This window comes from Poecile atricapillus, chromosome 5 (genome assembly GCF_030490865.1).
Source record: "Poecile atricapillus isolate bPoeAtr1 chromosome 5, bPoeAtr1.hap1, whole genome shotgun sequence".
Classification (NCBI taxonomy): Eukaryota; Metazoa; Chordata; class Aves; order Passeriformes; family Paridae; genus Poecile; species Poecile atricapillus.
In genome coordinates, this window is record NC_081253.1 from 16,662,761 (window position 1) to 16,690,184 (window position 27,424).

The 27,424-nt window shown below is 37.0% G+C and overlaps 1 protein-coding gene across 1 annotated transcript; it reads left to right on the forward strand.

Moving 5' to 3' along the window:
• Nucleotides 1-27,044, forward strand: TANK (TRAF family member associated NFKB activator). The gene is made up of 9 exons (XM_058840219.1): nt 1-103; nt 5,004-5,150; nt 8,224-8,332; nt 9,180-9,292; nt 16,341-16,520; nt 17,815-17,885; nt 19,990-20,108; nt 21,838-22,418; nt 26,624-27,044. The coding sequence occupies exons 2-9, from the start codon at nt 5,052-5,054 to the stop codon at nt 26,789-26,791; spliced, it is 1,440 nt and encodes a 479-aa protein (XP_058696202.1). The 5' UTR covers nt 1-103; nt 5,004-5,051; the 3' UTR covers nt 26,792-27,044.
• The last annotated feature ends 380 nt before the right edge of the window (nt 27,045-27,424 follow it).

The window sequence follows — 27,424 nt, forward strand, 5'->3', positions numbered from 1 at the left end:
GGGAGAGGCACAGCAGGAAGTCGCTTCTGGTTCCTGGGTTAAGGCGCCCAGGCAGGAGCGAGCGCCCTGTGCCGGGAGCGGCCGCGGGCTCCGTGAGGCGCTCGTAAGTCTGAGTCGCTTTGGAAACCACGCGCTCCTCGCTCTCCCGGGAGCGGCGGGGCCCGGCCCGGGACCGGAGAGCGGCCCGGGGGATGCCGAGCCGGGGGCTCCCGGGCCGCGCTTCCGCCCCCCGCTCCCGGGGCTGCCGCTTCCCCCTCGGCGCCGCTCGGCCCGGCTCGGGAGCGGGGCCGGGGCGCGTCGTTGGCGTGCGGAGGCGCTCCGGGAGCGGGCAATGGGGGACGGGGTCAGCGGGCTCGCTGCCGGGAGGCGGTGGCCCGGGCGGGCGAGCGCAGGAGCCGGAAGAGACGCTGCCCCCGCGGGCAGAGGCAGCGCGGGGAGCGAACCCCAGCGCTCCGGGAATCACCGTCCCGAGCCCTGAACGCACAGAGGCTGCCCAGCTCTACCGCTGGTGCGCCGTCAGGGGCTCCTCCAGTGTTAACGACGCATCCTGCCCTCGGGCAAAGCAGGAATTGTGTCTACTCAGAACAAAATAAGGGAAAAAGAAAACACAAAAATGTTCAATGAGCTCTCAGTCTCTCACAAATTATTACCTCCACAGGCTTCCAGTTCCCAAGATGATGGCAGTATAATTTACAAAATATAGCAATCGAAAAATCTGTTCTGAAAGCAGAAATGTAGAGAAGTACTTGTGGTTGGATGGCACCTGTGTTCTCATCTCTCATGAAACTATGAGAGGCAGGAAAGTGTATTATGAATTAATGTACATATACACATGATTAGCTAAAATCTTTCATAATTTAAGGTGGTTTTTGAGGCAATATGAAAACTAGTAAGGAAACTAGCGAGCTGAGGAGCTGGGATTGCAGACGAAATATGTTGCTAATCTTTGTGTTGGAGCTTTTTTAGCATTTGACTAAGAAAATGCATATTACTATTTCTTTTTTTCCCACCACCTATTCAACAAAATGTTTCTGTTTTGAAGCAAATTATTTTAAGATAATCTGGAGATTTCAATTGGTGTGTTTACTTAGAAGTTCGTCTTACAACATTAGCTCTACCCAGTGGTTATCCAGTGTACAAGACTTGAGTCAAATATGAAATTCCAGTTGTCATTGCCATAGCTCCAGCAGCATAGTACTCACAGGTATTCACGATTGCAGGACAACCTCTGTAACTAATCTCTTCCTCTAGTTCTGTCCCTGTTAGAATAGATGCAGCATTTTGTAGTGCTGCATCTCTGCTGACTACATACTGCTGTTAATGATTGTGAAAGTCTTTAGGATCTAATGATGTTACATCCAGAATGTAAATTGCTAAAGATCAGGATTGTCAGCTTTGAGCTGAATTATGTTCCAGCTGCCGTTTGGATACAGCATAACTAATCATAACTGATTAAAATAGCGGGGATATTTGGGTTGGGGTTTTTTGGTTTGTTGGTTTTGGGGGGTTTTTTTAGGGCTGTTGGGAGGGAGTTTTTTCCTCCTCATTGGATGCAGAGAGAAGGGTAAATGACAAGGAACAGTTGGCAAATTCCCTGATAAATATTGATGCCTATGGAGGAGAAGCAGGAAAATGAGCCAGTTTTTCTAACTGCAAGGAGTTCTGGATATGAGACAGATAACATAAGAAGCAGTTATTTATTCCAGCAGCAGGCAACCCGGGGTGTGACTACAGAGTAGTTTAATCCAATCTAAATCTAGACTGCGGCAGTCCTGCCCACGGCTAGTCGCATGTTCCCACTGCCTCCTTGTGCTGGTAGTAGTGCTCCAGCAGCCTTGCAGAGAGCTAGCTCCAGTTTTAATTTCGAGGTTGGTTTTTTTAGGGGGTTTGTTGTTGCTTTTTTGAGGAAGTAGGGAGCTACTTTGGCATTCTCAACTTGTAGCATAGAAGTACTTATAGTGGTACCGGTAAGCAGCAAAAATGCAAGGCCAGAGATGGGGGAAGGCTAGCCTATCCTCAGTGGCAGTGCGGACTTGTGACATTGTTACGTAACTCTGACTTCATGTTACACTTTAAAGTCAGTGCTGCTGTTGGGCACAGGAGTTCTGTCTGCCTCTCCTGGATTTCTGTTCCTGTGCAGGCTTCCTTGTGTTATCGTGCCATTTGAAGTGGTCTGTGGATCTGACCTGCATTAAAACTAAGGCAGCAAAAATACATTTCATATTTCGTTTTAAACTGGATTGGTTTGCTGGTACAGTTCTTACAGAAAGGTTGCTTGTTCTGGAAGAGAGGGAAAGGTAAGGTTGAAGAAGAATGTCTAGGGTATGAGGAAAAGACAGGACCAATTCTTCTAGTTACAGTGCCATTTTAAATTGTCACTAGTAATAACTTTCATTGACCTTTTCTTACTGCATTTGAAAGTTTAGGGAGCTACCAGTGAGTTATTTTTCCATACCAAGTAGAAAATCAGGCACTGTGCTACAGTTCTGCCTGTTGTATCAATTACTTTTGATACCATGAGTCCAGACAACAGTAGCACTCTATATTAATGTTCCCAGTCACGATGAATGACTAAAAGGCTGGAAATTATGTAGAAGTTTTAAATACTGCTGTTCAAATGGAGGTTTGAGTTTGCATGAATGAATTAAAACCTTCATTTTCTGTGAACTGTGAGTCACACATGAAGCTGAGCCCTATTCTCTCCATTAGAAGTTGAACATAATTTCTTAAATCCCATTGCACTCATTTTTTAAGTTCTCTCTTATATGTACAGGACATGCCATTTACTAGGTAAGTTGTTAACAGTGGAGGATTTCAGAAGAGTACAAAATAAATTCTGATGCAAGCTTTGCAAGCTTTTAAAGATTGTGAGAACACACTTTCAGTCACTTTCAGCTATAACAATGCCCTCTGCAGTTAAACACCTGTCCCTAAAGGCAGATATAATATCTGATTTTATTAATTGAACTACATAGAACAATCCTTAATTTGAAAAGGAAGGAAAGCCTACCCATTTAGTTAAAGGTGTGCCCCAGATATGAGCATGAATATTCTGTTTAGTGAAGGGATACTGTTTGGGAGAGGAAGAAGGTGGATGAAGTAGCCTGTGTTACTAACAATGCTTTGAGACATGAGTAGGAACAGTTAGAGATTATAAACTACTGAACTGGTGTTTAGGAAAACAAAACAAGTCAAAACAAACAAAGCCTTCCATGTGAAACAATGTAGCCCTTTTATGCAAAACTTGTAAAACTGGATTTCAGTAACATTTCTTACATCAAAGAATCCCTAAAGATTCCAAGTCATTAAAGAATTTGTTCACTTTGCTGCTATTAAAGTGCAGCATTCCAGAGGTGAGATACAGTTGCTTTTCCTGTAGGAACATATCAGTAAAATAAAATTTGCAGAACAGAAAAGTGTGATGTCCATACAATATTCTGCTGAACCTTCTAGAAAAGTAAGACCGCATTTCTGTATTCAAACTCTATGATAGGGAAGATATTCAAAAGCAAGGAAAGATGAACAAAATCTTCAAGCTGCAATCTTCAAAATTTTGAGCAGTGTACAAGGCAAGTTACCCTCATACTCTTCTTGCTGGCTTATCCTCATGTGACTTTCTTTAGTAGTATTTGTGGTTTATGCATAATCCCAGGAGAGAGTGAGAGATGATAGTAGCAGTCCACACTGCTTTAAATACCAGGAGAGATGAAATTGCTAATTTTTTTTTTCCTTAATGCTGCTATCTTTTTTAGGTGGGGGCATGGGGTGGGGGGTTGAGACTTCACTAACTTGTTCTCTACTGTACTTGTATGATGCTAAATTTTGATATTAAAATTAGTATAATTTATTACTGTAGAAGCAAATGACCTATGTTTGCAAAGGTCTTGAAACTGGAGTCTGACTTTTAATAAAGTTCTAGTCTTATGTGTCAAAGTTCATGAGCTGTAGTTTTGGGAGTTGTTACTGAAATTGTACACAGTGTAAGAAGTTCTTAATATTGTGTGAAAAGGTCCGAGTCTCGATAATTCATACTGGTTGGTGTCACTGATTTTTAGATGAAAGATGTTTTAACTCTACCTTAGAGTAGTTTATGTTGACATTTTCAAATTCAACACAGAATAGGATATGTTTGTGTGACCTAGTTGAGTTTTCATCTTTTTATTTCTTAATGCTGTTGGTAAAGATGTGTGCTAATGGCTTTATGAACAATTCCATGGATATAGGTGTTAAGGTCTTTGAAATGGATCTTACTGTCTTTACCAACTTTAAGCAGCAGGTTTGTTGCAGAGCCCAGACAGTTTGACTCCTGAAACAGACAAATGGGTCCTTACAAGCCTGAATTTCTGAACTTCAGGATAAAATGACAGGTTCAAGGGAGGATATGTGGTAGGCAGTTCAGGAAGATTGCACCTTCCTAGTACCTCAGCCAGCGGGAAAGGGAAGAGGGCAATGTGTGGCCAGGAGTCCAGGATAAAAGGAGGTTGCGTTGTCCAAAATCAAGAGAGAGAAAACCCCACATGCCCCAGTGGACTCTCTTCCTCTCTTTATTCAAATAAAGTTGCAGGACTCCTCTGTTTCTGGACATTGGCTTTTCATAGCACAATGCCAAAAGCTGAGTTTAGCTTTGGTTATTAATGCTGTCTTTTTTTCACAATTATGCAAATATTAAAATTTTGGTGATGACATAAAATCAGGTAACTGATAATCTGCACCAATTTTAAGTCTCAGTCATAAATACTGTAACTAGATACATTTATACATTCTATATATCCAGAATTTGATTCAGAGTTAAGCTACTTTTGTTTGTCTTTTGTTTAAACCTATCCATGAACATAAAATTAAGCATTGGGGTGATCAGAACTATAAATCAAGCTATGCTGTTAATGGTGAAACATACTGCACATATCATTTGAATACAACAGTGGTATAAGTCATGCTTATATATGATTTTAGTTACATACTGCTGTTTCTTAGTGTTCTTTTTCTTTCTGATTACTTTTCAGGTCTGTTAACTTGACCATCTTTCCAGGGATGAAACAACATTGGGAATTATGGACAAAAACATTGGAGAGCAGCTTAACAGAGCTTATGAAGCCTTTCGACAAGCATGCATGGAGAGGGACCATGCTGTGAAAGAACTCCAGCAAAAAGTAGGTGTTGGATTCTGAATTCTATCTTTAAAGCCATCCTTCCCATGAAGGATGGTAGTACATGTAGATACCAGTTTCACTTTAGCTATGCACACTTTAGTGCATGTGTTAAAGTTGGAAATTGCCATTATGAAACCATGCCAGTACATTGCAAAGTAACTCATTAGGCTTTGAATTTAGTAGGTGGGATTCTGGTTTTTGACCTTGGATTTTTTTGTATTTTTTATTAGTTTTAAAGGTTGGAAAAGTGTTGTCTGTTTTGGAGGATTAATAAAGACAGCAAAGATGAACATAAAATTTACCTAACTTTAATGAAGTACTTGTTGGAATTTAATTTGCATTCTTAAAAATAAATTATTATATTATTAATATAAATAGCTTAAATTAAACAATTTTTTGTGACAAATGAATCTGAAAGTTGTTAGAATAAGTATACCTCTTTTAAAAATAATAATCTATACATTTATTCTTTAATGAAGTAACAGATATTTTCTGGAGGCATTCTGACCAATAAGAAGCACCTCTGAAGTTTTAGTTAATCTGTTGCAGAAAACATTAGCTCAGTCAAAACTCCTCTAGAACTTCTCAAGTAGGACAGCATATTTCAAAACTATCAGGTTTGGGCTTTGTCACAGTCAATTTATCATGCATATTCTGCCCAGCAATGGAACCTGTGTAACAGGAAGGCTTGAATATTTTCGTTGCTACAGGACTTTCTGATACTCAGTAGAACTGGTAGGCTGGGACTTTGTTCAGGGGCCAATGAACCGTAATCCATGTAATGGACTAGTTGTGGAGCAGTAGCAGAATTGGAAGCAGGGAAGGATCTAATAGAGAATATTTGGATATCTGGGTCCAATCTTGCCATCTCCCTGCATGGCAAAATAAACTAGCCAAGGCATCACAGAACACATTCCAAGTCAGTCATGTGTGCAATCATCCACTGTGCAGTCTGTCTCTATTCATAGTCTTGCAGCAGTGCTGGTGTAAATCTGTAGAGGTTTCTATACATAACAAGCATAAGTAGTGTGATTTTTGTGCTGAAATTGCAACTAATTAACAAAAGGCAAGAGATTTTAGAATGTCTAGGGATCTTTTAAATTCTGTCTCTTAGGATGGACTATTAACTATTTGAAGGAAAGCCTGTTAAGTTAATACTCCTGAATCATCTAAAAGTACATGAAAGAATCTTCTGACCAAGAAACTAGGCATTGAGTATAAGATGAGATAGTCCTTCTGAGGTCTATGCAAGAAAGCCAGAGAAGTGTGAGGTCATCAGTACTAAGTGAGCTAATTGCTTGCAAGGTTGCTCTCTACATTTTCACTGGTTCCTAAATTAAAAATTTAAAGCCTTAGATAAAGGATTACTACCAGTTTAAATCTTTGTCATAATCAAACTTTCAACAGTTGAATTTTATGATTTCAAAAGAGGACAAAAGTATTTTTTCAGGAGTTGATATTAAAATTACTTTGGTTGTTTTATTTGTGTTGCTTTTTTTTAACCAAACTCCTGTTTTTTGAATGACCTTTGTACAGTGCTTTACTCTAGTACCTTCCTCTGTTCATTGTGTGGCTTCCACACACTGTTGGATTGTCCACCATGCTGTTGTTAACAGTTTACTACTTAAGTTACCGATAGGCCACTTGTTTTGCCAGTCTCTAGAGCTGGGAGCCATGTCAAGCACACAGAAGCCAGAGTCATCTCGGCCAGATGGTGTTTGATACAGATGGATGGTTGGTTGTCATGCAGATCTTCTAGTTGGTAACTTGTTGCTGCCATCTGACTCAAGGAATAATTTGTGCACACTGGCTGTCAAAAGCATCTTCTCTTCTGTCTGTTTTAGCTGTCATGTCTGTGCTCTGTACAGAAGTGTTGACAAGACATTGCTGTTGTACATTTTCAATTTGGTTCTCAGTGATTTTTCTGCTTCATGAGGTCTCTTATAGCTGCTGGAGTGTACTGCTCTTTGATCACTTTTTTTTTTTTTTTTTTTAAAAAAAGACACAACAGAAAATCCTCTCATAGTACAACTACTACCTGTCCTTTTAAAATCAATTTTGCTTGTAGATTTTTTTCCTGCCTGCTTTATAGACAAACACAGTGGACAGTAACAGGGTATAGAATTTAAACGTGGCTGAGATTTGAGAATTAGATAGCACTATGGATAAACTATGAATAGATGTGAAAACAATGCTAAGTCCTGTCCCAGATGGTGACAGGTGGTGACCTGTTCAGTAACAGACATATTCCTAATTTCAGAAAAATTCAGTGCTTTCCTGAAAGTTTTCTTCTTGGGATTTCACAAGTTTTCTTGCTTGTTTTTAGCACTGATGTAACTGCAGCATTAGGCATGTGCTAATGAAACAATAGTTTTGAATATTAGCATCTTCCTGCCATTCATTCCATTAATGGACTGTCTAGCAAAATTTATAGTTGGATGAAATACAAGCAGTAGTATTAGAGGAGTCTGTATGGCCTGTTTGTAGTATGAGTTGTAGTATTGGAGACAAAGCATGGGGCTTTTTGCTTACCTTCCTCCCCAGCCCCATTATGTAAATTAGAAAAACTAGTCCACTACATTCAAAGAAACATACAAAACTGTTCATAGGCAGTCAAAATGGTTTGCAGAGTATCTCTTGTATGGAATAAACAATGTTGTTGCTTTCCATTTAAAAACTATCTTTTTAAAAGTCTATTTTTATATAATTTGTTAGAAAACATGGTGGGAAAATTACTGTTTTCTATAGATTAACTAACTGACAAGCATTCTGAAGGATACTAAAATTTTAATTTAAGCCTGATGTAATCTACATCTGTAAGTGAAGAATCCTAACTTAAAAGTTACCCTTTACAACTGCCACAGCTGAAAAAGTTAGTAAAACTCAGGGGTTATTTCCTATAATACCTTTTCTAATCAGTACAGCCCCAAAAAGATGGACTTGCCAAAGGTTTTTACACAGAGGACCACAACTATAGTTATCTTTAAAAATCAGAACTGCCTTTTACATGCCAAATAGGAGACCCCTAGTCAAAACAGAATTAAGATTAATGCTAATTAAATTATATTTGCAGACAGAAAACTACATGCAGCAAATACGTGAACAGCAGGAAAAGATAGAGCTTCAAAACAGCATTATTGCAAAACTGAAATCACAGTTGGCTGCTCTGAATGCTAATAGAGGTATGTACTCCAGTTTGCACGTTATTGCTTTTTATGCTGTGTTGCACTGATGAATAGTTCTGACTTTGTTGCTTCAGTTTTTACAATATACATATTTCAAATGAGTATCATACTTTCTTGTGAATGTGAGAGTTAACACAAATGTGCCGTTTCAAGATCTATTTATAAAATTCAACACTTCTGGGGTCTCTCTTTATCCTCTTCAAGAAATGGTGAGATTTTCTATAGAGGTAGAATCTGCTTACACTGGAGCCAATAAAAGTTATGAAAATATGGGTTCAAATCATTCACTACAATTGTTTTTTTAAATTGTTACATAATTATTTTATACTTACCTGTTAGTAAGTTTATCTCAGGTTGTTCTAGATGTGAGTGCTATGATTATATGTCTTTTATGTAAGATGAGTCTTGTGATGCTAATCTTATTGCATAACCAGAACTTTATAGGCAGGTAATTCTCTTTCAAATCAAATAGTCATTGATGGGTAATTTTTCACTGTTTGACTGTATTACACAAATAAGAGAAAAGAGTCAAAGTAACCATGTGTTAATCTGCCATGCTCATTAAATATTTATTCACACTAGCCTAACACTCCTGGTTTTCATAAATACTAGCAAAGTGGCTGACTTTTATTTTTAAGACTACATGTACATTTCTTTATTGCTGATTTAGTTTTGCATTGTCTCTAAGCACAGAATTTAGCTTCTCTTGCTTGTTTAATATGAAGGCTTGCTCAAAGAATATAAAGAAGTTAATATAAGTCTAGCTTCTTTTAATTTTGCCTGTACTTAAAAGATGACTGTGAAAAATGCAGCGATAGTCAGTTGCTTTTTTTTTTCATTTAAGGCAATGTGCATCCTTACATTCTGATGCATGAAGACATTGAAACATCCAACTTACCTTTCAGCCAGCTCTCTGAAAACCTGAGCATAGCAAAGCAAAGAGAAAAACTCCTAAAGGTATGTCATCTGAAGTAAGTTCACTTTTGTGCTGTGATTATACTATGAGAACCTAAAAGATAAGTGAGATTTTTAGTGGTGCCTTTGAACTGCACGTGAAGTGTGAGTGTTGTGCCACTGCAGCATATCAGTGCAGTTCAGTTCACATTAGATGAAGTAAGCATCATCTTTGGTCCTTCCCAGTGAAATCTCTGTTTGGCCATCAAGCTCCCTAGAACAGTTTTGATCATAAAGCAGGAACTTAGTTGCTTATTTATTTCTTAACTTGCCAAAACCCAAAAAAGGGCTTTTTCTGTCTTACAAGAGCATTTCACATTGCAAAGAGTCTCTTGCATTTTTGCAAGAAATGGAGAATCTGCACTCAAAAAGTGATGGAGTGGGAAGTGAATGGTCCATTGCTCCAGAGATGCTGATTTTTTGGGGTTTTTTAAATAGCCAGTGTTAAGATGATGTCTCTTCTGCAGCCTATTGAGTGTAACAGGAATAAGAGTAAAGGAATATCTCAGAATAGCTGGGAAATGCCTTGAATGGATTTTACATATTGAGGAAAGACTGTGACAGATGCACAAAGTTGCATTGTTCTTATCGTAAATAATGTGGTTTTTGAGAACTGTCTTGTAACATAAAATCTCTTATTTTGGAATGTGAATCTCCATAGCTCCATAGCAGAGACTTTCTAAGGTTTGTAAAAAGACCCTTGTGAGAAATCAGACATGAGAATTAAAACAAATCAATTTCAGGATTTATTTCCTAAGCTACAAACAAATTAATTTTGCTAAATTCACAAAAACACATTTTTTATCAGAAATGTAATTCCATTACATCCAAAAAGTAATTTCATTGGATTACTGGTACTTGCTTAGTTATCCTGAAGGAATCTTACATGAGACTAAGTCTTTGAAAACATTTTAAACATACTGTCAGCAAATATTTATATACACTTCTTTTCTATTTAAAAGTCTTTATATAATTTTTGTACACCAGAATCTGTGTATGATGTCATTTCTTTCCTAATCTTTGCACTTACTTGGGTTAAAACACAGCTGAAGGGTTAATTCTTTGATGGAACATCTTTGCATATTTTTGCAGTTTGCTTTCTTATGCTGGATAAAAATTATATCTTAGGGTTGCACATGAAGATCTGACCAAGTCTAGTATTTCATACTCTTCTTTCTGAATACTTACTAAAGAAAAATAGTTTTAAGCAACTTAGTCATATAATGAATTAGGAATGAAAGGAAGCTGTGTTATCTGCTTTTCTTATTGGTAAACACTGAAATAATGCCATCTCTACAGGAGGTGATAGGCAATGTATGAGAAGCTGGAATCATTATTTCTGGAGCTATTTTCCTAATGGAATGTGGGTTATTTTCTTTATCTGCATATTTGTTTTGTGGAGCCCGTTACTGCAGTTACCTCTCAGCAACAGGTATTTCATCTGGATGTTGCTTCTTCTGTTCCATGAACAGAAATATTTCTGAAATACCTCCAAGCACAATCAACTATATAAGTCTGTCTGCATGGTGGTGCATTTAAACCCAGGCACACTGCTATTCAAATAAGGTCTCTTAGGAGGGGATGTGTAGAGTTGGGTTGACCTAGCCTATTCTATGTTCCTGTTACTGGGAAAAAGCATGGAGCTTGAGGAAAGTATGTTTGAGTGGACAAAGGCTGCCTTCTGCAGAGGCACATGGATATATTTGCACCATCCTCCCAATGCAGGGAGGACCCTAATGTTTGCTATTGTGTCTAGTAAACTTGCAGTGATCTGGCAAGTGATACAAAAATGTCCAGATAGCACAGCAGAGGCACACACACTTGTATAAATCTGGCTGTGTCTTGGCCATGCAATTATGGCTACGAGTGAAGATGTACAGCAGAGTCTCTACACAAGTTATCGTTTTATTGAATTAAAAAAACCACAGAAAGCCAATGGAATTAATGCTTCAAGGGAAAATTGGACAACTCCATGGAAGAGACATCTGTTGAGAGTTAATAAATAGATAGAAACTATTACTAAGAAGATCTGGGAATTTATTAACAGATCTACCATGAATGTCTCCTTTTTTTTCCCCCAGATGTCATATTTTGAGATCTCTTAAACTGAAAATCCACCATCCTGTCACTGACCCAGTATAGTTTTCTTGTATGTAATTCAATAAAGTATTGGCTTTTTCAGGTATTGAAATTTGGAAGTTTAAATATTCTATTTGAAGGCCTGTATTTTTCTAATCATATTCTATCCACATTTTTCTCTAAACCACATAAATTATTCCTACAACCATTGTCCTCTACAGTGTCCTTGAAATCCAGTCTCTCCCATGACAGAAGATGCTTGGGTTTATTTATACCTTTTGAAACTGAAATTTACTAAGTCCAGTGGGATTTTTCAGTGGACTGTATTCTGTCCCACTTAAGTTAATAGAAATCCTGAACTGATTGTAATAGGTGCATGATTACAGCTTAAATTTCAGAGGTTTAAAATGAGGGATTTTCTTTGTTTTCTAGTAGGTGGCCATACATGTGTATTTTATATGCTGTTGTCAAGGTCTGTTGCCTGTGTGTCATAAAACACTTTAGGATTTTTTTTTTGTTCACATTTATCTTCACTGAAAGAGGTGAGTGGGCCAGATCAGCTTGGTGTTCCCTACCAAGCTATATACAAGTTTACCAGAATTTTTCAGCCCTCTGCTTGAGAAGACCAAAGAGGCCTATATTGCTGCCTAGTTTTGAGATCCTGGCTAAACTTTGTTAAGTAGGAAGAATTGGGATCCAGCTACTGTCTCAGAGCCAAAGCTGTGCAGCAAACCAAAAACCATAGAGATGAGATGATGTCAAACTTATACTTTTTAGTACAGTCAGACATCAGATCCTTGTGAACTCAATAAGACATGAAGCTAAAGTCAATTCCTGTGACAAGAAAACATGCTAATGATCCCATTTTGCTGGTTCAAGAATCTCAGTATTAAACACTGGAATTTGTTCATCATGAGTGTCTTATGCCATGAAAAGGAGAAGGAAACTGTGTGTCAGGAATGAATGCTGCAAATGTTATACAAACTCTTCATCCTGTGATAAATGTGTAGCTCTTCTTTTTTTGTGCAGGACATAAGCAGAGGAATGGCAGACATATAGTAACCATCTTTATGTTCTAAATTATGGGGCTAAAATTACTTATATAACTAAGATCAGCTACTGCAGCTGTCTTGTGGAGTTCTGTGTTCCAGTCCTTTGCTACTGTCACTTTGTTTCCTATCTTTATTACAAAAAAAGCTATATTTGATTTTTTTGCTGGCTGATAATATTGTGTATTTAGCTGTTCTTTGCTGCTGGTATGATATATGCAGTAGGATTAGTCCTAATATAAGCTATAAGAAATTCTGGTGTTGATAGACTTTTCTTCTATTGTTTCATCTGTTTGGTCTATCTCTACCCAATAATAGAGAAGAGTTTGTGGGAAAACTGTTAAAAGTCACAGTTCATCAGCTGAATTGTGTTTTTCCTTGAAACTACCTGACCATTTGTTTGTTTTAGGAAGCCACTGAAACAAGCCATTGTAGCAAAGTTCAGGGAAAAATAAAGGGACCTGCCTTTGCTGCAGTACAGTCTGGGGGCTGACTGGCTGTGGAGCAGCTCTGCTGGAAAAGAGCTGGGATCTTGTTAGATCTTAAACATGAGCCAGCAGTGTGTCCTGACAGAAAAGAAGGGCAACTGCTCCCTATGTTATATTAACAGGAGCACAGCTAGCACACCCAGGGAAATGAGTGTCTCCCTCTATTCAATGTTCACTGGACTGCATCTAGAATACTACATCGGGCTTAGAGATTTCCAGTTTGTCAGGAAAAACTGACAAACTACAATGAGTTCAGCAGAAGTAACTGAAGTAACTGGGGGCTGGAGTACATATCCCATGAGAAGATGCAGAAACTGCCCTTGTCCAGCCTGGAGAAGAGGTGGTTCAGGGAAAGCTAATAGCATTCCAGTACCTACATTCAGGTTATCAGGTAGATGGAGACAGGCTCTTAATGGTGATGCATGGCAGGAGGACAAGAGACAATGGGCAGATGAAACAGGAAAGGTTCAGGCTGAACATAGGGGAAAACATTACACCATGAGGACAGCCAGGCATGGGAAAAGGTTGCCCAGAGAGGTTGTGCAGTCTCCATCCTTAGGAAATTCAAGACCAAACTGAATAACCTGATCAGACATTGTAACTGACTCAGATTTGATAAGAAGCTAGAGAACCCTGGAAGTCCCTTCCAATGTTGGTTATCCTCTGATCCTATAAAGCCTCTGCAAAAAAAAAGATACTTATCTGTTCATAATACATATGTAACCACTTTGCTGGCAGATAATACCAGTGTGCTTAAAAGATCCATTGTGTTGCCAAGTACTTAACTGAGTAGGTATGACCTGTGTGACATATTTATAAAGTTTATAAAGCTTATGAAGTTTATCAAGCATTAGCTTTGTAGTCTTCAGCCAGTTTATAAGGGTTACCACATCATTGCAAACCACCAGGCACAGTGTTGGAAACTCTTTAAGATCATCAAGCTATAAAGGGTTGTATTATTGAAAGATACCAAAAGGTGTAATTGTTTCTCCAGTGTTTTTCCTGATACCCTGATGGTGCACAGGAATGATGATTTCCATCAGTACGTACTGATATGTCTTCGCTGTAACATGTTGCACAGCTCTTCTCGTGTGGCTTTTTTCCCTGCTTGCTTAAAACTTATCCTCACTTCCTGCAGATGTAGGAGAAATGGAGAACTACTGGCCATTACTGCAGTGTCTCCAGTTATCTGGAGGCCTTTGAAAGCCAACATGTGAATTGGAGCTGTAATAGTCTCAAAGAGATAAATTATGCTGTATCACAGGCTCAGTGAGTTATTTTACTGTCCTTAAGATATAATTGCTCCTCAAGGGCAAGTGTTACCTTTGATGAAAACGTTTTCCCAGGTGTTTGGATTTCCAGCAAATAATGATGAAGGAAAACACAGGAGAAGCTGTATACCCTTACCTTATTTAAATGGGAAATTGAATTTTCTGACCTGTCAGAAATGAAAATTGTAGAAGAGTTAGGATTAAGGAGTTTTCTGGGATTGAAACATGCCAATTTTAGACAATGTTTGGAAGTCGCTGAGCAGAAGAGGCTTAATCTGGATCCTTAAGATACCACCCAAGTCTGAAGTTGCATTGAAGCTCTTACTGTAGATTTGCTATTCGAAGCTGTAATTGAGACTCTAAACCAATGCCTTCAAAGCTATTTTTCTACAGATTTTTCGTCTTTATCCAGCTAGTATAACTTTCTGAGGCTAAACACTTGTGTCAGCTGCATCCTTAGCCAGCTGGTGTCTTGGTAAACCAACTCTGGACCTATCCCTGCATGGCTGTCTTTGTCCAGTAGGGTAGCCCCTACCTACCTTACCTAATCTCCAAATGCACAACCTCACTCCATGTAAGTTCCATTTGAAAATAAAACAAAAGGTCTTGAAAAAGCACTTAGTTGCTTCTTTCCTCTGCATCTTACCCTACCTGTCTACAGACTATTTAAGTGCATTTCACTTACATTCTTCTTTAGGAGTTAACCCTTTGGGCATACTTCTCTTGGAGAGACAATCATGGGGCTTGGGGACACTTTTTGTCACACTTGATACAATTCCCTAAATTTCATAAAGGTTTTCATAGCAGCAGTTTTTAACTGCAGGTTTTTCCTTGGGAACTTTTGCAGCTACTATCTTTGAGCATATTAAAAAAATGGTTGGTTATTTTCTTCTTTATTCCACAAAAATCCCACATAGTTAAAAGTTTCATTAATTACGAGATGGATCATCAAAGTGAGAACAGCCAGGGCATTTTATTTCACAAATCTTTACAGGACTGAAATGTTTGCAATACAATTCTGGTTACGCATAAAGATTGGAGGATGAGAGGCTGGAGAGCAGCCCTGCAGAAAGACATCTGCAGTTTGGATTGATGGCAAGTTGACAGGAGTCAATAGTGTGCCTTGGCAGCCAAAAGGGCCACCTGTGTCCCGGGGGGCATCAGACACAGCATCGTCAGCCAGGCAAGGGATGGGATTGTCCTGCTCTGCTCTGCACTGGTGTAGCCCCACCTCGAGCACTGTGTGCAGGTTTGGGTGCCACAAAAAGGACATCACACTATTACAGCATGTCCAGAGGAGGGTGACCAAGATGATGAAAAGTTTTGAGGGCCAGCTTTAGGTGGAGCAGCTGAGGTCACTTGTTTGTTGAACCTGGAAAAGAGAAGGCTCAGGGGTGACTTTATTGCAGTTGACATCTCCCTCGAAGGGCAGCAGTGGATGGGGAGGTGCTGCTCTCCTCTCCCTGGTGAGCAGGAACAGGACATGAGGCAACAGAATGAAATCACATCAGGGGAAGTCCAGGTTGGACATTAGGAAAGGGCCTTTCACTGAGACAGTTGTCAGTTACTGGAACAGGCTCTCCAAGGAAGCTGTCATGGTACTGAGCCTCTCAGAATTCACAGTGTCTGGACAATGCTCTTAGTTCTGTGGTTTAGGTTTAGGTAGTCCTGTGAAGGGCAGAGAGTTGGATTTGATCCATATGGTTCTCTTTCAATTGGAGATATTCTAGGATTCTGTGATTGTGTGATTGTGTTCTTGGGTTTGATCAATTTGTGGAATTATCACCATATTCAAAATGGTATAAGATTGAAATTAACTAAATTCTATTTTATGTATTATATATGTAAAATATTATACATAAAATGTTAATGTAAATGATACAGTAAGTGAACCAAAAAAATGTCTTTATTTTGTATAAACACTAGTGTGACTTTCAGAAATTCAGAAGATACAGTTGTTTCAAGTAATCACCTATGATGAATTACAGCTATGTGTAGTGGTAGAAGGTCTTTACTATCAATTGAAAATTATTATTGCAATAAACTGTAATAAGACTGACCCTTACTTATGATGCAAAACCTACATTTAGCTTATTATAGACTGCTGAATACTGATATTCCACAATTTATTAATTTTATTGGTGTTTCTAAAATTATTTTTTAGGAACAGTTAGACAGTGAGAGCATGAAATTGAAGCAACTTGAGGACAAAAGCAATCAAAAGGAAAGGAAGCTTTTATCTATTATTTCCAATCAAGATGATAAAATCAGAAATCTGGAAAGCAAATTGCAAGAATTAAATGAAGCACAAAAGGGTATACAGATGCCAACGTATAAAAGGGAGGTAAGATAAGAAACTAAGTAGAGATAAAATAAAGAAGACAACCATTTGTAAATTATTATTTCCTTCGAACATTAAATGTTTGGAATTTGTACTAATTATTCTAATAAACTTATTTTCAATTTAATCATTCTATAATGACTAGGAAATTGTGAAATTAGACAAAGCACATAGGGTACAACATTAAATACATATTGGTTAGTTGGTATGTTAATTATTTTATGGTATGTCTCAAAAATTTTCATATTTGTGAAAACTCCAAATTAGCATTTCTGGTTTATAATTTTCAATTGGAAGTTTTCACCAAAACTGAGTTGATTTTTTCATTTTTATGCCACCCTATTTTTGTTACAAAATAGCATCCGAGGTGCTATTCTGTCCTTGTGAGATAGCTAGAGTGTAGTTATTGATGGGAATCTAACCACGTATTCAGATATTAGCTACCTAATTTAGAGTGAACACAGGTAAGCGTAGGAGCACAGCAACACAGAACTTGTTGCTATTAGACTTCCTAAGCATTGCTTAGCTTACTGTGGCAAGGACTTGTATCCTGTATTGCTGAGGGTAAGGCAGCTCAGATGCACCTACAGGAGCTGCAGCCGCACTTCAGCCTTACAGGTGAGACACACCTGTGGTTACAGGCAATGTATCAGCTTATACAGATTTCTAAGCTTACACATATTTGAAATCAGCTGATTTGGCAGGCGTGCTCAAGTTCGTGTCTGACTTGGAGCACATATGAACTACCCAGGCCATCTGGTAATGTAGCTCTAGTGGAACTGAAGCTTAGTGACTGGTTATTATGAAAACTTCCCTTAATGCCTGGCAGATGTAAAACTATGTAATACTGGAGTGAACCACACGGTGGTAGTCAAAGTTAATAACTTATTTAAAAAACTGCTAGCACTCCTGACATATGAGCTTCCAATGTGTTCACTGAAATTTTCAGTGGATAAATTGATTTTTAAGAGGTAAAATATCTGGGTAGCAAGCTTATACAAAAGACAGAATCTTACCTTATACATGACTGAAAATGAATTACAATCAAGCAATATTCTTGGAACTAGTTCCCTTTCAAGGGAGTATGAGCAGAGAAATCCATAAATGAGTTAATAAGTTAACCTAAAAGGAACTAGGAATTTCATACAAACTGCTTTTGTCATTTTGACAATGCTTTGACAAAGCTTTTGACAAAGCTTTCAAAGGGACTAGGTGAAGGACCCCATGACATTTTTACTCATATCAAGGTGAAGCACAAAATGCTAACGTGCTCAATATTTTCATATTTTACTTCAAGGTGAAAAGTAAGAGAGTTGTTCCAGATAAGCCTGAATTATCTCTAGGGATCTCTGGTATTTCACCTGAAAGGTAAATACTTCTGCAGCATTTTTCAAATTTGCTTTTTGCTTTTCTGCAATTAAGTAAGGCCAGCTATTGCCCTCTTTTCTATACAGTACCTTAAGAACTGGCTGGGCAGGGATTTGGGAGGGGGAGCATCAAAGGTCAAAGAGCTAATGCAGGAAGTTAATAGAGCCAACAACTATGTGCAATCATAGCTGGGACTTTACAAGTATGGGTGGTTAAGCTGGGAGGGAGAAAGAGAGCTTCTTGGTTCAGCAGGAGAAACAGCAGTGGATGTTAATGCTGGGGTTTGGATAAGTCCTAACTGCCTTGCATTAACTCTTCTGGACAGGAATGTACAGCCATTATGCATTAACTGATGGCAGCACAGCATAGAAGCCTGCTGTGCTGCCAGGAAGAGGTCTGATAGCATGAAGAAATAATTCTTGGCCTGATCCATCCCAAATGAGATAGTTTGAAACCAAGTTTATCTGTAAGCTGAAGCTAGCAAGCCCCTGCTATGACTAAGGGGTCAAAAAGAGTAGATTTCCTCTTCTGCCAGTGATTTTGGAAAAATATTGACCAAAATCTTAGGTTTGCATTTCTCATAAGATTGGAAGTAATGTCATTTTTAACAACTTTGCTGGGGTCAAATGGAAGATTCTCTCAGGTGAGGTTAGCAGAGTATTAAGAGAAAGTATCAGATTCTGGCCTAGGCATCTGCTTTGGACCACTCCTGTACACAGGCTAGGTGAACCACATGGATCTTTAGTCTGGCTCAGTACTCTTTTATGATAAGAAAGAGAGGAAATTAAGACTGTAATATGCGAAAGACTTGTTTGTCTTTTTGATTTATATCTAAAAAATGAAAAACCTTTACCTGTCTTCTGTCTCCCTGCTCTCAAATAGCTTCCTTACTGTTTTCTTGGAAAGAGGTATGTGACTGGTAAGATTACTGGTAATCATACACCAGTAAGATTATACTATCACAAATGTCTAGCAAATTCAGACTGCTTCTTCTAATCATAGCTATATTTTAAAGTTCTGATTAGAAACTTCAAATTTGTTTATTTCTTCTTTATCAAAACATCTGGAAAATCATCAGAATGTGTTAACAGTATCAATTTTAAATACTTCTGTAGATTTTTTTTTCAAATGAGATACAAATAGACATTTGTGTCTTCAAAAAGAGAAACATGACAGAAGCAGGAACACAGTCTGATTGCTATATGAATAAGCAATAAAAAAGGAAAACAATTCACTGGATTAAAAAAAATCCCTTTTGAGATCTTTTGATGTAAAGACGCAAAAGAGAACACAAATACAACTTCACTTTTTCATCTTTGAATTTCATTTTATAAAATCCATTATATTGCGCTTAAAAATATAAATTACTCAGCAAGTTTATCAAAATTTCACAGTGGAATTTTATAGATGCATCAGTAACTAAAAAACAGTGCCTTTGGACAAATAAACTCACACCAGCATGAGCTATTTTTACCATTCTCAATGCAGATAACTAAATATCTGATTCCCATATGATACTCTGGAAAAGATATAATACAATAAATCCCTCAGAATAAAAAGAAAAACCATATAATATTGTATGAAACCAGAGGGAATGAGTTCACAAACTCCTCCCCAAAATGCCAGATTGACAGAGAAGGAAAGAGCCATAACAAATGCTTTTGTGTTCCCTCTTCTGCAGTCTGAAGTGTACTGGCAACAACAAAAACCAATTAATGTTCATAGTGGCAGAATCTTATTTTCCCTAGAATTAAGGTGGAAACAGTACCACCCTTGGAAAAGGTAAACTCTTCCACAAAATACCTGAAAGACTGAAAGATCTAAAAGGCTGGATTTTTGGGGGTGGTCCTTGCAGGGTCAGTTCCTATATTCAAATATAGATGTATATGATATGACTGAACAACTCTTTGACAAAATTTCCTTTTCCTTTTTCTGCTTGCTTTTACTGAGGAGAACAAAAATATGTATACATATGTTGAGGAACAAGATATCCAAGAAAAGTAGCTTATACTATTGTTTTTCTCTGGTTTGTGCGTATGACTAGATTAAAGGTCACAACAAGCTGAATTGGTTGACTCTTTAATTTACAATTTTGATCTTCCAGAGAGAATCTGGAGACTATTTTCCAGGACATGAAAGAAGAGTGTCATCGAATATGTATGCTAGCCAGAGAACAAACAGACCAACTGAGTATATTTAAGATAAAGCCAGAACCTGAAACTGGTAATATCATACTTAAGCTCTTATTGTGATTCAACTGTTTGAAAGCTTTGCTTTATATTTGAAAATACTGCAAATTACACATACATAGAAGTACTTCCACTGTTTACCATCTGCCTTTTTCAAGTCTGTTCACATGGTGCTCAGTATTTCACCAAGAAAACGCACCGCCAGTTTTGGCATTCTATGACGAATGCTCCAAATCACATGCTATAAAAGACAGTCATCACATCAATGGCTCTTGTAATTGTTTTGTCCCTTGGAGTGAGAGGCAGGCACTTACTACATGTGATATCCCATCATACTGTGTGAATGACAGCACTTGCTTGCTTTTAATTTAGCTGTCAGTTCAAAAGATGTCTGCTATGAATGCCTCTAGCCCCATATCTGTTAGAGGAAAACTGCAGGACTGAGGAGACTCAGAGGACTTATTTTTTAGGCTTCCTTGTGCAGACTTTTAAATACTGTTTTCTTATATGGGACAAGAGCTTAATCCAACACTTCCTGAAAACAAAGGGAAGGCTTGATTTTTGTTGAGACTGTGAGAGATCCCGAATGTCCAGTTCTGGTAATGCTTACCTTTAATACAATATAAGCTACTACGGGTATTCTCTACTAACTTTTATTAACAGTATGATCAGACTCTTAAGTGATTTTGATAAACACCTGCCAAATGCACACAGCTGAAGTGAAAGATACTGATTGAAGCACTTGATTTTAATTTAGGTCATCCATTACTGAAGTTTTGTTACATGAAATGCTGACATATATGTTGTTGCTTCAAATTGCTCTGTCTGAACTGTATTGTGATAGTCTGATTGTATGCTAATAATTTCATTATTTGGAGGTGGGAATTAGGAAGTGTGTTTGGCAACTTACTTTACAAGAATGGTTTTGATTTCCCAACAAAGTGCCTAACTCATCTGTATGAAAAGCCATACATGATGTAATCCATATAGATGATAAAAGAGGTCCTTAAGTCAACGGTGTATAAAGGTATACATGACAAAAGCTATCTAGATTTAACATTTGATTTGTTACTTCTGTGTTCCACTGTCAGAAGGCTTCTGTACAATCAGTTTTTACTAAAGTTATTCTAAACTAAAGTTAGTTATTTCTATAGTTATATCTAAGTTATTCTATACTAAAGTTACTCCTGGAAAGGAGTAACCATTACCATTTTTATTAATATAATGCCAAAAATGAAGGGTAAATTCTCCAAACAAAGGGAAAACATAATCCCATTTCTGAATAGTTACTCAGTTTAAATATTTAACTAATTTGGAAATCAGTGGGAGTTGGGTACCTGAATACCTTCTAAAATTGTGCTCATGGTGCCTAGCATGTTCTTGGCACTGTGTGAAATGGTTTGGGTTCCAGCTTCTATTTCTGCCAGAACACTTCAGTAAATATGCAAGTATGTGTTAAGAGTATGGGACACCATAATTTTCAATAAAATGAAAATGTTTATAGCCATAAATCAAAGAGAAATATAATTACTGGAAGAGAGTATTTCCTTTTATTTCTGTTCTGATAGTTTTTGAGTCAGAAGTAATGTTTGTGAAAGAGAACTACTCAAATCTTGTCTGATCTCAATCTGATTTTAAAGAGAAAATAAACAGTTGAAAAGGCAGGGAAGGAAGACAAAAAAAAAAAAAATACCCCAGCACCGCATTTTTAATAACTATATTTCAATGGACTATTTAATATTTTCTTCATTCTTTCTTCACAGAAATACAGTTTTCCATGCCGATACAGTGCACTGATAAAACTGATGAACAAGCAGAAGAGCTTTTTAAGCCTCGGGTTATAGAGGATATAAATAGAGGTGCATCATGCATCACATCTATCACACCAAGAGGAGTGGGCCAAGATGAGGACAACAACTCTGTAGAATCACTTTCTAAATTTAATGTCAAGTTTCCACCTACAGACAATGACTCTGCTTTCTTGCAGAGCACTCAGGAAAAACCAACAGTTCCTTGTACTGGTATATCTGAAAACATGCTTCAAGATCATCATTTTAACCTGGAGCACAGAGACCGTGCTATTAACCTCAGTAAATTGGAACCTAACTCATTTGAAGCTCATGGCATTGATCTCATGACCTCAGCTTTACAAAGCTTGACTACTGTTGACAAAACAAACCCCTCAGATCATGCAAAGATGCCCATAGAAAAGATCTGTGACAAACCAGGTTTAAAAACAACAGACAGTGGTTTCGCATTTGTACCTAAGCACACAATCCAGGGTGTACCTGAAGTAATTTTTTCTTTAGAAGCTGCTGGAACAACTGTCAGAGGTCCTCATCAGGTATCTTTCTATAAATATTCTACATTTCAAAAAACTGTAATGATTCAGACACACATTTTGCAAAGATCTTTGAGACTAGATTAATATATTCTCTAAGAAACCTCATCAGTCTTTTTTTAAGACAATCTCTCTTGTAATTTCTTCTTCCTAATACTGCAGAATGTGTTCAAGATGTTTTTCCAGTGAAAAGTCAGGAATATAGGCACACGTAAGCCCTGGATGCTTTTACAAATTTTAGTTCATTTAGATATTAATTGCTTCTATATCTATTTCAAAGCTGTCATTAGTCCTAAATTGTCCCCTACATTGCTTTCTTTCTACCCTTGATCTCAGTCATATAGGGCACACCTTTGTTTTAATTGTTTTTCATGTACAGCAGAGAATAGGAAAAATGAACCAATTAAAATGCTAAACAGATAAATACTTCCACTATGAAAAAAGTAGCTTTTTGTCTCAGTCTGAGATAGCAACCCTATTCCTCTGCTCTAAGAAACTTAAATTTTTGTTATTGTAGGAAAAAAACATAATTATTTTTTCAAATGAAAGAAAGTTTGCTAAAATACTCTTTCTTAGGTTTATGTATGTAATTTGGGCTTAAATTTCAGTTATAGCCTGAAGTCCATGGAAAACAAGGCCCAGTAGCTGTAATGCAGAAAAATACATAGGCATGTTCTGACACTCATGTCTCTGAATACTTTGCTTCTTTTGTGTAACATCCTGTCTCAGCTGAAAGCTGGCAAAATTATGGAGCTTTATCGATTGACTTTGTGTTGGTTTTTTTTTATTTCTGTATTTTTTCTGGTACCTTGTGAAATGACAGATTCTCAAGAATAAGCAAATATGATAATTAGGAATTCTCTGAGGGTGGAATTTTTACTATTTACATGGATGAAGTTTTATGTTCTTTCTTAATGGCAAGGTACATGCAGCAGAAGAGCTTTACTTCTCCATTTGGTCACTGCATGACCTGCAAAACCAGCATTTGGAAAGTGTTGAAGGACATGATAGCTTTGATGTTTTCTTCTCCTAAAATTTACCCAGTCTAGTTTAATTTCCTATTGCAAACCACTTTTGAATGAAAATTTTAAAGTATTGAAAGATTGCTGCTATAAGCTTGATTTTTTCGAAAGCTATTTTAGATATCTATTTGTAATGTAGGAGACCTCAATTCTTTACCAACTTATTAATTACAGTTTTTATTGTATTTTTCACTGGGTCCTCAGTTAAAGTTGTGACTAAGTTAAACAAATTAAGGCATTTTTTTTACTGCTAGTAGAATTCCTGTGGAACTACAAAGAATTCACTCCATTTCTTGTTACTATCCTCCTTTTCTGTATTCCCTCTTCAGCCTATTCTTTTACTAGTTAGCCTGTGTATTCATTTTTCAATAGATGGCACCCTGCATTGTACATTTCAGCAAGTGAAACAGCTGGTATGTGGTTATAAATTGATAGGGGAGTATGCAGCTTAAAAAGGACAGAACTGTGGTTGAATAGCGGTTGAATAGCAGTAAGTCTTTGACCACTGGTATTTCTGCAAAATAAGGAAATTAATTTGGACCAAGCAATTAAAATGTGAATGATCTGTTTTGAGAAGAAAAATGCACTAAGGCTAGCACTCAGAGAAAAAGGTAATGGTGAATTGTTTAGTATTTGAAAGTCATACATACAATAGCACTGCATTGATTAAAATGTTATTTCTTATCCAGAAGTTGGTTTGAAACAAGCCCATATTACTTTAGAATCCATTAAATGTACATCTGTGTATCAGTATATTTAAATATTCATCACCTTTACTCAGCTGCTTCCAAAATACATTTTTAAGTATTTTTCTCAATTAATTTGACTCAGCTCTAGTTTTTTCTGACTGTAAATTGTGCTCAAGATTTGGTCACAGATAATATATATGTAGATTAAAATAGTAATTTTTTTTAAAGTTACTTATACATGCCCTTTTCACTGTGTTAACCTTAGCAAAATTTATGCATAAACTTGTTCTTAGTATTTTTGCCACCTTTTTAGGGGGAGGTTATGCTGCTTACAGCTTCTATCATCCTTTCCAAAAATGAAGGAAAAGCCAAAAAGGAGAGAATTATATACCTCCTTTTTTTTTTCCTAGTGTAGATAAAACTTTCAAGTATTTACTACATATGTTAACTTATAAAATGGAAAGCCCCATAAATGCAATAGATTTGGCAACAGCAAGTTCTTGGAACTGCTCTCAGTTGGTGTAATAAATTTAGCTCTTTCCTTCTATGTGGATACTAAATCTAAAAACTCAGTACTGTTTTCTTAGAATGTAACTTTAAAAAAAAAAAAAAACGTGACTGAAAAGAGCAGTAGATTAAAATAAACATGGATATTAGTGAACCTAGGATTTTACAGACTGCATTTAGCTGAGACTTTCATATAGATGCACATGTTTATTGGTATTTGCAGTTTGAGGGAGTTGTTTCCACCAAAAACACTTCTAAGTATGTTCATGACTTTAAAAGCAAATCAGTAGCCTATTAATCTCAATATTAATGTTTTTGAAATTGAATGTCTGCTAGGACAAGGATATTAAACACAAGCTCAGCACTCAAGAAGTGGAAGTTAAGTGCCTGCGTATGTGGGTAGCTGGATGGGTACCTCCCCTTGTTATGTTTCCAAGATGACAAAGAGTTCTTACAATACTATTTTATCTTTTTTCAAACAGTGCTTTAAATCATATCAGAAACAAATAATTCTAAACACACTTATGTAGTGTGTTTAAGTGTGTTAACTTGTTTAAGTGTGTCAGTGTCTAGATAGATTTAATATGCAATTTACACCAGCAACATACAATAAGTAGACTCTTTGAGATGAAAAAAGTGGTGTGATTGCACTTAATTACTAATTAGTCAATTTAATTATATGGATTGCTGACCATAATGAAAGACAGTAAATCTGCTATTGCTATGTGATAAGCTAAACACTGTTTAAATACAGAATGGGCAGGACTCCCCAAGAAGTTCAGGGTGGTTTAAAAAGAAGGTTTAACCGCTGTGAAAGCCTGCTTAGTTGTACAGTGGGTTGTTATGAGAGAAATAAACGATAGATTCTAACTATTTGGCATGATGAATTTTAAAGAAGAGCTGAAAATTAAACATCTTGGGTATCAGTAGCAAGAAATTTAAAACTTCCAAAGAAATGACTTTGCAAAGTATTCTTCCTTGCCTTCCCATGTGTGAGTGAAGCAAGAGGAAAAAACTGAGCCAAAAAAACCCCACTGTCTTCTAGAAAAGTTCCATCTCCACATAGAGATCATACCAGCTTGCTGCCATTCTTTCTATTTTGTAGTCACAACAGGATGCATTTGGTTTTCAATTTACTCAAAACCTGATTGTCCTGGCCATGTAATGTAACTATTTGATCTTGTGTTGCTAATGCTAAAGTTATGAAACTTAAGTTTTAACTTTACTTTGAAAACTGATAGAAGATTTTTTGATTCCTAGTTGGTACAATTCTAAATAATCTAAATACTTAGACTCTGGGTTTAAGTGCCTTGAATTCCAAAGTTGAATGAACAGACTTGCTAGCTTGAAACTAACTAGCTCAAGGACCTGGAGCAATGCAGCTGCTAACCAAATACAAGGTAGTTTATAGAATTGCCTGAATGCATGGATAGATATTCAAATGGTTCCAGTGAGTTTGATGCTGTCATGGCAGGAGGAATCCCAAACAAGATTAAATGTGACACAATTATACTAAAAGGCAGGCAGAGCAATTAAGTACCTTAAGACATGACATGACATACACGGATGTAATAATTTTGGAAGTAAACTGAAAAGTAGTTATATGTCAATAAGAATGGAAATAAAATAGAATCATGTTAACTTTGTACAAGAAACATTTTATTCTTAAGTAAAAATGTATTTTCTCATTTCTGCTAAATGGCTATTGTGTACTATGACTTCTACGGTAAAATACTGAAATGCAAACAAAAAGCTGTAGTACATACCAGACTGATGTTACAGACTTCTGCTCATAGCAATATTTATCATAAATAGATACCAAGGTCCTATCTTGCTTTCCTTAAATGAGAAATCTCTACTTAACGTCTCTGGCCAGGCAGGTGTAAAGGAATCCTAATTTAAAGAGGCAGGTATTTTTGAAAATATAAACTACAGCATAGTGTAAACCACATTGTAAACCTCAGCAATAATAATTTTCTGTTTCTTTTAGCCCATTTGGCAGCCTCAAGACAATGATTTGCTGGCACAAACATATGCAGACTCTGAACCGAATCAGTGTGGAATATGTGAATTCTGTCGAGAAGTTTTCCCACCATCTCTAACATCTAAGGAAGATTTTCTTCGGCATCTCAATTCCCACTTTAAAGTACAGTCTTAATGTATGAGAATTCAATGGTTCACTGTTTTTGCATACATTTATACATTTTTTTATTCAATAGATGTAAGAGTTTAAGAATTAAGACTTCTTGTAACAAGAACTCATGACTGAAATTGTTTGTCACATAAGCACATTTGTGATTGTCTTTTGATAAGGCAAAATGAAACTAAGTCACTCAGTACTGTGATTCACATTATTGCTTGTTATGCTTCACTATTAACTTTGAGAGTGATGTCAAACACTTTTTTTTTTTTTCCAAATAATCTTTGCCTGAATAGCCCTGAAGTTGTGACTATATTTATGAATGTAGACTTGCAGGATTAATGCCTTAATCTGGCTGGCAAAAATTGGTGTAATGCCAGGATTCTTTTTTACAATATCCAGTGATGTGATTATGTTCTCCCAGAAGTACATGGGAGGTAGGCCCTCATTTTTCATTTATATTATATAATTTCCAAATTTAACTTGCAGTAGTGAACTTCTTAATTCAGATTCTTGTAAAATTACCATAATAGCTGAATCCAGGTGTGCCAGAATTAGGATAGGCTTCTTTACTAGTAACAGAAATGAATGGTTGACTTTCCCAGATAATTTTTTTACTAAAGCAAGTAATCAAAAGTAACACATAAATGA

Excerpts from the sequence above, each read along its gene's own strand:
- TANK (XM_058840219.1), top strand. The coding sequence starts at position 5,052 with ATGGACAAAAACATTGGAGAGCAGCTTAACAGAGCTTATGAAGCCTTT. Across the intron at positions 16,521-17,814 it reads TGCCAACGTATAAAAGGGAG|GTGAAAAGTAAGAGAGTTGT; the intron begins GTAAGATAAGAA and ends TTTTACTTCAAG. Across the intron at positions 22,419-26,623 it reads CTGTCAGAGGTCCTCATCAG|CCCATTTGGCAGCCTCAAGA; the intron begins GTATCTTTCTAT and ends TGTTTCTTTTAG.